The 11,790-nt window shown below is 32.3% G+C and overlaps 1 protein-coding gene across 1 annotated transcript; it reads left to right on the forward strand.

The window, feature by feature from the left end:
• The first annotated feature begins 2,176 nt into the window (after window positions 1-2,176).
• LOC143636779 (plant UBX domain-containing protein 7-like) lies at window positions 2,177-10,721 on the forward strand. The gene is made up of 10 exons (XM_077104288.1): window positions 2,177-2,455; window positions 4,351-4,478; window positions 4,583-4,696; window positions 5,090-5,285; window positions 5,741-5,818; window positions 5,935-6,003; window positions 8,166-8,309; window positions 8,403-8,514; window positions 9,974-10,227; window positions 10,312-10,721. The coding sequence occupies exons 1-10, from the start codon at window positions 2,357-2,359 to the stop codon at window positions 10,474-10,476; spliced, it is 1,359 nt and encodes a 452-aa protein (XP_076960403.1). The 5' UTR covers window positions 2,177-2,356; the 3' UTR covers window positions 10,477-10,721.
• The last annotated feature ends 1,069 nt before the right edge of the window (window positions 10,722-11,790 follow it).

Below are 11,790 nucleotides of genomic sequence, written 5' to 3' on the forward strand. Positions count from 1 at the left end.
CGCTGCTAAACATACCCATTTTTACCTTTTTTTACTAAACATACATCATCCCTCAAGTTTTACATTAATACAATTCAAACCTTTTTTTTATCATTTTGTTATCTTTTATTATTATTGTTTTTAAAACACATTTTTAAAGATTTTCATAATACTTTTTGGAGTTAAGTGCCATTTTAGTAGCTGCGGTTTGGCCAACTACGCAACTTCAGTACCTATACTTTATTTTGTGCAAATGGCTACATCAGTTTCAAAAAATTTGCATTTTTAGTACCTTTTTTTCTAATCCCGTCTATTTTTTCTGTTAAGTCAGATTTAATTTGGTAACTTCGTTATTTTCTTTGTTTTTTTCTTTTATTTTAAACTCTTATATCTTGTAAACCCTAAATCCCCAAATCATAACATCAAAATCCATATCCTAAATCCCCATATGCTGTAAAAATTCAAACCTTATGATGATATGGAGAAAAGGTTTGGAGATTTAGGATTTGATTTTGATGTTATGATTTGGGGATTTAGGGCTTACAAGATATAAGTGTGTAAAAGAAAAGAAAAAAACAAAGAAAATAACGAAGTTATCAAATTTGACTTAACGGAAAAAATAGACGGGGTTAGAAAAAAAGTATTAAAAATGCAAGTTTTTTTAAACTGATGTAGCCATTTGCACAAAATAAAGTATAGGTACTGAAGTTACGTAGTTGGCCAAATCACAGGTAATAAAATGACACTTGACTCTACTTTTTGTTATATTTCAAAAACGATTTTTTAAATAGCCAAAAACATTGCCTTTTCTAATCTAAAATAAACATATTTTATTATTCAAAAACACGTAAATTTTTGTTTCTATAATTGCTTTGAAAGTAAGTGTTATTTTGTTATAATTTTTAAACATAGTTAAGTACTTTATAAAACAAATTTCATATTGTTTGGTAATAAATAAAAAAAAAGAAAAGAAATATTGTATATACTAATAAACCGCATCGAAGTTCATGATTTGAGAATTAAATAGCCAAGGTTATATGATAATTAATATTTTAATATGGATATAGTGTTTGCATTCTTAAGTCATAACACAAAAATAGATTTTATATATATTTCAAAAGCTGAATTATTAAAGGAAAACTATAAAATGCAAAAATAAAAAAAAATAAAAAAAAATGTTGGAAGGTATATGTCCGATGAATATAAAGTTTTAAGGAAGGACACATGACAAGTAGTTGTTTAGCCTAACCCTTAATATTATTTTTTAAATATTGAATATGGTTAGATGATTTGAATGGCAAATATACAATATGTCAAATAATTTAATAAAGGGTTATTAGATTTAAATAATTTTGATTTTTACTACTTGCCTGAAAACAATCTCAACTAATGAAATGCTTACCATTATTCCTAACTTTCACCTTAATTTCTTCTTTCTTTTGTCACTCCCATGCTAACGTGAAACCTAGTTTTTTTATGACGTGACATTTTTTTAAATGACTTAGGATTGCTAGAAAAAAATAATGTGAAATTCGGAAGTAGTAGTAAATATTCCGTCAGCTGGGAGTGTTCCTGCTCAAAAGTAAACGTCGGGAGTATTTAAACCAAATAACAATGATAATAAATCATGTAGGTAGTATAAATAAATCTTATGTCTTATTCAACTCATGTAATACATAGGTTTTTTATTGACATTATTTTTTTTTATTACTAAATATATAACATTATATTTATTCAACTAGTATAATACACATGATTCCAATCTTGTATTCCAATTACATTATATGTAAATATGGCCCATAATAAAGCCTATAATATAACCAAAACCCGTAAGTATTCACCAATACCTGATAGTTACACGACGGATGTAGAGGCAGTATAAGGTTGGAATGATCTAATCTTATCCTAAAACTGACCGGTTTAGTGACATGTACATAACAAGCTTTTATAATCAAATATAAGATTGGAATGATCTAATCTCATTCCAAACCCGACCGATTCCCATCTCTATTCCAATCATTAACAATTATTATTTTATTTTGAGATTGAATAACTTTTTATTTCAGAAGGGGTAGCGACACAGCTTATTGCCCGTCTTTTTGCCGTTGGTATGTAATTGTCTCTGTTTAAAATTATTTATGATTGACATAAAAAAAAATTATCCACTTAAGTTTTATCAAATCGTATATACATACATGATACATTTGTAAAATACTCAAAATGGGATTACTTATATTCTGTCTATAAATCCACAAACTCATCCAAATCCAAGTAACCCCTGTTCCAATTACCACCAATCCAATCAAATCCCCATCTGGGTTTTGATCACACCACTGAATTCTGCATACCCAATTCATTTCTTGAACAATTATCAAATATGGATGGTGATGAGGCAACCGATCAGCAGAGTATGGTCTCTTCGTTTCTTGAAATCGCAGTCGGTCAGACGGCCGATACCGCCCGGCAATTCTTACAGGTCCCAATTTGCTATTTAATTTTGGGTTATTTAGATTGAATTGTGGTATTTGAATTTTATGGTTTATAGGGTTGGTTTTGGTCTAAAGATAGGTTTTTTATGAACCCTTTTGATGGTGTTAAATTTTAGTAATTAGAAGGTGTTTTTAGGTGTATAAGTATTAAAGATTAGAGCTTTACATTGTAGTTTATTTGCCTTGTGAAGAAAAAATGTAACTTTGTTATGAATATCACCATGCAGTCGATAACGGTTATTGGTAAAAGTATTAAACATTAGGATTTTATTATGAGTTTAGATTTAGAAGGTGATATATCGGCTATCGGTGCCTTGGAAAATATCGGTAATAATATTGGTCCTGTTTGACCGCTATTTCATTGATATATCACCGATATCAGTGTTTTAAGTCTCAGTTCTCATTTTTTAGTGTTTAATAATGTTAGTATTTTAAGTCTTAATAAGTTCCTACTTGCTCCAATGGTTAGTGTTTTGCAAATTGCAAAAGGTTGATTTGTTAATGGTAGGATACTATACTGAATTTTTAAGTGTTAAATTGGCATATATATAAAGTCTGCATGATATTAAAATTACCTATATCCCACCGATATCGCATGGCGATAACAGGTTTCCAAATATCGGTCCTTGACCGATATTTGATATTTTTTCACATTAACCACATAGATGAATCATGCATTAGTAAAAAAGGTAACTTTACACGATAGTAATTAAGTTTCCTAAGTATTCCACTAACGCCAGACAAATCAATCTTTCGTTTAGTGTTCTGATCGCATGTTATCGCCAGACGGTTCTTACAGGTCCCAATGTGCTATTTAATTTACTCAATTTTAAGGTTATTTAGATCAAATTGTGGGGATTTGAATTAGAAGAATTGGGGGTTGAGTTGATAAACAGGGGGAAGAATGGCCTTTTATTAAAGATGAGGGCTTTTGCATTGTGCTTTATTCCTCTATAGAATAACACAATTGTTTGGAAGAAATAATTTAAGTTTTTATGAATCAGCATTAGTAAAAAAGTTAACTTTATACAATAGTAATCAGGTTTCCAAGTGTCCGAATTTAGTCGGTCAACTTTCATTAGGTGTTCCAATCATATGTTATACTTTCTTTAAAATTAAGTGATGCAAATGAAACATATATGAATGTGCTTACCGTTTAGTTATTATTATTTTTTTCAACTTGACTTAAATTTAACAGTTATGAAACTTGAATATTGTTTAGCGAGCATTTTTTTTTATCCATTATGGTCAATTACTTCAAGTTAAGTGGCACAAAGTTATCAGTTATTGAATTATTGGTATTGAAGAAGATTAACATATGTTTTGTTTGCCAAATTTAATTTTACACAATTTATTAATTTAATTAAATTACACATGATTGGAACACAGTGAAATATTATGGAAACATGGTTACAATATCTTGATCAAAGAATCGTAAATGAGTTATAATATGATAGAGTCTAGAATCTGGACTCAAGCAAAAGATTCGTTACTTAGATAAAAGACCCAATTCGAGAAGGGTTAGTCTCCATATCACAATTACAATAGAACTTGATATATTTTAGATAACTTAGACTATTTGAAATAGAAGAGACCTAGCTTTATTTATACTAAAAATGTCATAAGGAGTTTCTCCACTAAATACGCCTCTTGACTTTGACTCCCCTAATTCAGCCCTTGACTCTCCTAATTAAGCGGTTTTGACTCCTTATAGATGACTTTGACTAGGTCTAATAAATAGCTTTGACTTTGACCCGACCCTTCTTGTGTGATGGGTTCGCATCATAATATTTTGGATTGTGGAAGCATTGCTTGATATTTTTAAGTTTACATATCTTGCTAAGTAATGAAATATAGTTCTTATTAATTTTAATCCATTCAGGCTACAAGCTGGAAGCTTGATGAAGCTATTCAGCTTTTTTATATAGGAAATGATGGAGCAGCAGCAGCAGCTGCGTCATCTTCTTATGTTCCACCGGTAGAAAATGATTTAGCCGACCAAACAACGGGGTGGGTCGATCAGTCGATGTTAAATTGCTAATACGTTTAAAGTTTATGATATTACTAGCTTTCATGGTTTTATTTATTTGTATTTTTTTAAATTGTTTTCTTAGAGGCTTAGAGAATCACTCAGCACCTGAAAATGTTGGAGAACATGATAATGATGAAGTTCGTGCACCTTTACCAGTGAAAAGGGATGTTCTTTATGATACTCCATCGCTCTATGGGTATGCTAAGTTTCTCATATATATGATACTCCGTTCTCTCTTTTCAAAAATATGGGTTCTTTTTGGTTTTTCCAAAAGTTACAAATTTAGGGGTTGCCGTTTCGATTTTGTAACATGCTTGGGCTCTAAGACTAACTTCTGTTAACTTTTTTCGTAAGCTATACTAAAATGGCCACATTTCCTTAATGCTAACATTAAGGTTATTTTGGTCATTTCAAAGCAAGTTAATAGGAATTTTAACGGCAGTTTGTGTTAAACCCCAAACTTGTTACGAAACTGAAACCACAAACCCCAAAATTGCAACTTATAAAACTTAGACCCCAAAGGCATGGCTTGGATCAAACCACAGGGAACATTAGTGTAATTGACTTTTAACTTTTATTATGATCAAAGAGGAGCAAGACGAGGGTACAATCCACGTGAAGGACATACGGTGGTTCCCTTCCGGAACTTTGATGAGGAATCAAAGCGTCCCGGAGTATGGGGAGCGGATCAGGGTGCCACATCAACGCCTGATACTTCACGAGATAATCTTGCTACATTATATCGCCCTCCTTTTGCTTTGATGTTTCAAGGCCCGTTTGAGAAGGTAAAATTTTCATGTTTGTTAATTGGATTAATTTGGTCAAGATGATGTATTTCACATGGGTGTAAATATATAAGTGTGGCTGAAGAATCATTTTGTTTGAGCAAAGCATTATACTGTTCTATTTTTTCTGCCTCATATACTCTGCATAAGCATTTAAATTAAATATTTCAAAATTTTCATTTGAATAGATTTTGTAGAGTATGTGTGGGAAATAATACATAATTTTGTAGAGTATGATCAGCTGGATCATACTTGATTTAACTTTGGCTTTTAAAATGGTATATAACTGACTAACCGTAGTACACCTTGAGTAATTTTCATTTTTTATGATTATGATTACTATGTAAATTTGCATCTGAATGGTGTTTAAAAGATAGTCGCCTATTTTTTATTTTTATCTTTTTAAAAAATTTGTTTGTATTCAGGGTTTGTTTATGTTATTTGTAAAATTCCAGGCAAAAGAAGCTGCTAAATCTCAAGATCAATGGCTCATAGTGAACTTACAATCTACAAGGGAATTCAGCTCACACATGGTACATGTCACTAAGCACACACACATACAGAAACATACTGTGTAACATGGTTCTATTGTGCGGTTGAATGCTGTAAGCTTATATTCATGTGTCGGTTGTCAACACCTTTTATGCAGCTTAACCGAGATACCTGGGCCAATGAAGCTGTTGCTCAGACAATCATCTCCAATTTCATATTTTGGCAGGTTATTTTTTCTTACTTATATATTTTAGTTGAGATCTTGAGTCACATTGTAAAAAAGTAGAAAAAACCCATATCTTTATACGAGTTAGGAAATCTTGGTTTAAAAAGACGCGCCTTACTAAAAGATGAATCTATTTATGCCTAATAATATACAATGTAATAAAATTTGGAGGCTAAATTACACCATGGTCTCATACTCAAATAAAATTTAGTTACTACATGGAGTAAATTCTTGCATACAAATAATCAAATAAAAATTAAAATGTCTAGAAGAGTTACTTTTAGATTATAGACAGATAAAAAGACAAAAAAGTTGAAGAATAAAGTTTAAATTGAAGGAAGATATTTAAGTTCTTAACCCACTGATGTAATACAAATAGCATTCTGGATTTAGTGGTAAGCATTGTGCCTTTAAATTCCAATGTCTTACATTTGGGACTCAGCACTCAAAAACTTCTTTTTAAAAACCAATAAAAAACAAACTTTCTTATACTCATAGTTGAATGTTTTTTGGTAACTGTGAGAAGCTGATGGGGTAAACTCATAAAATGAACTTGGCAATCATCAAAACTGTAATTGATTTGTATTTGTTTATTGAATAAGTGTCTTACAAGTAGATATATAGGGATAACATTTAGTATTCCTTGAGACCTAGACTATACATATTCAAACTCTGTGATTATACGCATTTTGTTTAATATTCCCCCGCAAGCTAAGGCCTGGGAGTCTGGGAGTGACATGTAGCTTGGATCGTAAGAGGTGGAACTGTTATGATGGTAGGAGAAGTGGAGAACATATGCAACCGTGTCTTACAAATCCTGTAGTATCCATTTAACTGCTGACTAGTGATTTTCAACCAGAGAATGCATAAACTGGCAGACCTTATTGACTGCAAAAGTAAGATCCGGATGGTTTAGCTTTGGATAGACCGGGCCCACTCAAGCAATTCAAGTATGTACTTTTTTCCGGGAAAGAATTATATCCAGACCTCGAGTGATGATTTCAGTACCTAGAAAGTTGAACAACAAAGGTTGGGCTAAGACTGTGCACCACATGATCGATTCCCTGCGAATTGTAACCTGCCAAATAATACTATCAATGTAGACAAGCATGCACAAGAAGGTTCCCCGTTATGTGTAAATAAACAACGAGGGGTCGGTCTTTTATCTTTGGAAACTGAGAGAATGAAGAGCTGTAAACAGATGTTGAAACCACGCGTGCGGTGCCTGTTGTAATCCATACAAGGATTTGTGAAGTAGGCAAACATGATCCAGTTTGTGCGGGTCACCACGCCCTGGTAGAGTGCAACTTACAATGAGCAGGGGCTTTTAATGGACTAAGGTTAGAGGCATCAATGAGCTGAGCCCGAGGTCATTTAACTTACAAAATTCGGGTTGACTTGTATTGAGCTCTATTACTAAAGCTTGAGCTCTGCTTGTTTATTATTTGTTAGTTAGTACATATATGCTTATATCATCTTTATATGTATTTTAGTTATAGTTTTTACATATACCATAATATAATTGTTATTTACCTAATTTTATCATAAGTTTATACATAATACAAATTGGGATATATAATTGCATAGTCCCTTTCTACACAACACTAAAATACCCTTTTTAGATTAAAAACAAAATGCATATATCCCCATCATCATTGAAATTTGACATGTTGACTAAAATACCCTTCTTAGATAAAAAAAAAGAAAAATGTTTCTTAATTTCCTAACTAGATAAGATGGAGTAAGCGACATAGAATTCCGATCGAAACGATTCAGCCATTCAGGTTAGATGCCATACTGATGTTGGTTATGTTTGATTATAATATGTTGTTCTTGGCTCGAAATCATTCTTCAAATCCCCATTGTCGTTTGGATTAAAAATCTAATTCCTGTTTTTGCTACGAAATAGTTAATTACTCAGATGGTCCATGTGGTATGCCGTATGTCCACATCGCAAGTTTGGTCCTCAAATTTGAAAAACTACACATATGGTCTGAACTATATTGAAAGTGTAACACTGATGGTCCTTAGATTTGACGGACGTTAGTTTTTCTAGTTAGCATGTGTGAAATGACTAAACTACCCTTACAACTAAAAAATATATTAATAAAAGGCTCTTTTATCAAATATGCTTAACATGTATGGTCTTTTGTTTTCTTTAGGTATGTGATGATACAGAAGAAGGCAGCAAGATAAAAACATACTACAAACTGGACTCGGTTCCTGTAACTCTTGTCATTGACCCTGTTACGGGTCAAAAGATGCGCTTGTGGCGTGGTATGATTCAACCAGAAGATTTTTTGGAGGTACTTTGTTAGTGTAGTATGAAATGTTGTAAAATTAATCAAGATGTGAATGTTGAACTCTAAATTGGCATATTTATAAATATTTTTAACTAGGATCTGCTTCAATTTATGGATGGAAGCCCTGCGGATCATCATTTCTCATTGTCACACAAACGTCCGAGAGAAAATCTCGAGGCCCCGCCTCCCAAAATCGAAGCTTTGCCAGGTTTTTAACTAGTTCTATACGATATTTTTAATTTTTTTACGGCAAAGATATATATTTTTATTATTGGTGTATGAAATTTTGGTTGTTAATTGCTTAATATGGTCTAAAATGGGTTTTTATTTATTTACTTTTCTGTTTTTTTAATATTTATTTAGTTTCTACACATCTGTATGTGTTTCAGTTCAAAGCACAACTAACTTAGTGGTTTGGGTGATTCGTAGACCCGTAAACGAACCAAACGTTCAGCAGGAAGTTCGTTTTTCTAATAAACGAACAGACATGAACAATTATTTTTGTTCATTTAGTTAAATGAATGAATATGAACACATGCCTAGCTATGCTATCAATAGCGGTGCTATAGCGGTTATCGGTCCGGTGGTAAAATAGCGGTCGAAATATCGGTCCAAATAGCGGTTCCGATATTTGCGGCGCTATTTACTGCTATTTCGCCGATATTTGGCCACCGATATATCGGAAATAGCGGTGAGATTATCAGTTTAATATTTTTGACCCAATTGTTACTTTTTTTGGCCCAAACTGTAAGCCCATAGCCCAATTTCATTATGATTATTATTGAACGATCAGCTTATTGCCCTAAAAATACCACAATCGCTGCTTATGCTCATCTTCGATACCCGTTTCTTCAGCCGCTGCTGATGCTTATATATTGATGGCTTTCGATTAAGTGATTAAATCATGTCTTAAATTAAAAATATTGTTACTTTGTGTTTTGAACTATTGACTTTTATGATTTTGGAATTAAGACTTAAGTATTATTATTAGATACCTTTTGGTGTTATATATATATATATATACCACTATCCCACCGCTATCCCACCGCAATAACCGATATCCGCTATTTTTTGGCATTAACTGCATAGATGCCTAGTTTTTTTATATATGTACGTGAACATTGGTTTACGTTTATTCATTTATGTTTGTTTATATATTCAATTTAACATTTTAGGAGCATTACATTTTAGTTTAGTTTATGATATTAAGACATCACCCATTATAATTTAGTCAAGTTATATTAATTTTTAAATCAAATTGATTTGACATTTAATTTACTTTTAATTTTAATTGATGTTCGGCTTGTTTGCTTAGTTACGTTCTTTCAACTATGTTCAGTTTTGCACGTTCTTTCACCCCGTTCGTTTAGTTGTTTGTGTCGGATTTTTTTTTCGGTAAAAGTTAATTCAACGGACACAAACATGCTTCATTCGTGTCCGTTCGGTTCGCCCAAAGTGTGTTCTTAGTGCATAAAATCTGGTATCATTGATCTCAGAAAATTATACTCTTCTCTCTCCGTTGGTTTCACCTATTACTGTACAAAAATTAGCACAAATAAATTTTCACTGTTTTGGGCCAACCCAACTTAAACCAACCTGTTTGATGCGTTACCAAAACGAGCCCGTTTTGCCATCATTACTGACTTATGAGTATACACTTGTTGCAGATGGAACAAGTGATGAAGATGAAGACACGCTGTTGGCAAAGGCATTATCCATAGAAAAAACGAAAGATAGCATCACGGAAACCTTAAAAGATGCTAACAATATTGAAAAAGAAATCCAAAAATCTGAAAATCATAATTATCCACCTTTACCTGAAGAACCGAAGGGTGATAGGAGTTTGCTTTGCAGGGTTGGAGTCCGTCTTCCAGACGGACGCAGACTTCAAAGGAACTTTTTACTCTCGGATCCCATACAAGTAACACTCGTTGACCTTTGACTTTGAAATTTACTTTTGGATTTCGAAGATGACTCTCATTTTGCTATTGGTTGTGTTCTTTAGTTGTTGTGGTCATTCTGCTACGCGAATATAGAGGGTAGTGATGGAAAGCGGTTTCGTTTGACTCATGCGATCCCGGGTGCGGTCAAAGATTTGGACTATGAGAGCGAGTCAACGTTTGACCAGTCGGGGCTGGCCAATTCCATGATTTCGGTTACATGGGAATGAAAATGGATTGGTTTTGGATTGAATAGTTTTGAATTCAACTTCTAGATCCTCCTTTGACCTTTTTAGTCAACTTAATGGAGTCTTGTCTTTATCTATGCTTTATGTATAATATGCTGTTGTATTTGTATGTATATAATAATTATGACAAATTCAGTTTTTTTTTCAATTGCTATAGCCATAATAAATTGATATAGATATGGTTGTCACCTTTGAACTCTTTTTATCAAATATAGTAGAATTAGTTACACGGATGGTCCCTGTGGTATGAGCTTATTATGTCTTTGGTTGTAAGTTTCATTAATTACACCTTTAGACAAATAATGAGCTCATATGTAGTACATGTAGTCCCTAGAATGGACGGCTTCGTTTTTCGTACAACCTACCTAAGTATAGTAACTCCCTCGCCATCTGGTTCAAATTAGCGTATGAATATAAACATTCTACATAAAATCACATGCTATAATCATTTGTAAGATAATTATTCACTTACAAGAAATCATTACATTTTAATGATATCTTAAATTCATAAACTTCTAACATTACAATGCGTTTATAGAAAAAATATATAAAAGAGTTAAGTGTCATTTTTGTTTTTGTTTCTTATTAATGAAAAGAGTCGCATAAACGTTTTATGTAAAATCGTGTTTGATGTTCTTGATTTACTTGTCTAAAGTTTAACAAGTGGTATCAGAGCCTAACGATCTAGATTCCAGGCTTATAGTCCCGATTTGTGGCAACTCTTGATTGCGTTAGTAGTTTCTAATCAAAGGCATAAGAGGCCAAGAAACCGATCATATAGGCAAGATACGGTTACAAGAGTCTAGTTGTAGATCGATATTGCCTCTACAATATATTGCAATTGTTTTTTTTTTTTTTTTTTGAGAATAAAACAACTGCCGCCTTCATCGCAAATTCACCAAGGATGCATATCATTTTATATTATACATTGTTTGAATATATATATATATATATATATATATATATATATGTATATATATATATATATGTATATATATATATATGTATATGTATAGAGAGAGAGAGAAGATGGAATACGCTAATGCCTTATCGTACAAAACGTACGCAACATCTGGGAGCTTTCGATTCAGTTGCGATCAGTTGAGAAGATTCCGTATATTTTAAACGAGAAGGGTACGACTGTCTTTTTGATTCGTAATCAAAATTTGGTAATTTGCATATAAACGGTTACGATCCTGCTTAAAGCGAGTCATATTTCATTCTATGTATGCATGCCTAGATGAATAAGATTAGTATTCTAGCATGTATCAATTTAGTTCCATATTATCGATAAGT

This window comes from Bidens hawaiensis, unplaced genomic scaffold (assembly GCF_021521415.1).
Source record: "Bidens hawaiensis isolate Kalapana, Puna unplaced genomic scaffold, B.hawaiensis_p1.1 tig00008043_1, whole genome shotgun sequence".
NCBI classification, from domain to species: Eukaryota; Viridiplantae; Streptophyta; class Magnoliopsida; order Asterales; family Asteraceae; genus Bidens; species Bidens hawaiensis.

What these genes read in the sequence shown, in the direction of transcription:
- LOC143636779 (XM_077104288.1), top strand. Translation starts at nt 2,357, where the DNA reads ATGGATGGTGATGAGGCAACCGATCAGCAGAGTATGGTCTCTTCGTTT. An exon ending in CCAATTTCATATTTTGGCAG is followed by an intron (nt 6,004 to 8,165) that starts GTTATTTTTTCT and finishes TGTTTTCTTTAG; the next exon opens with GTATGTGATGATACAGAAGA. An exon ending in CAAAATCGAAGCTTTGCCAG is followed by an intron (nt 8,515 to 9,973) that starts GTTTTTAACTAG and finishes CACTTGTTGCAG; the next exon opens with ATGGAACAAGTGATGAAGAT.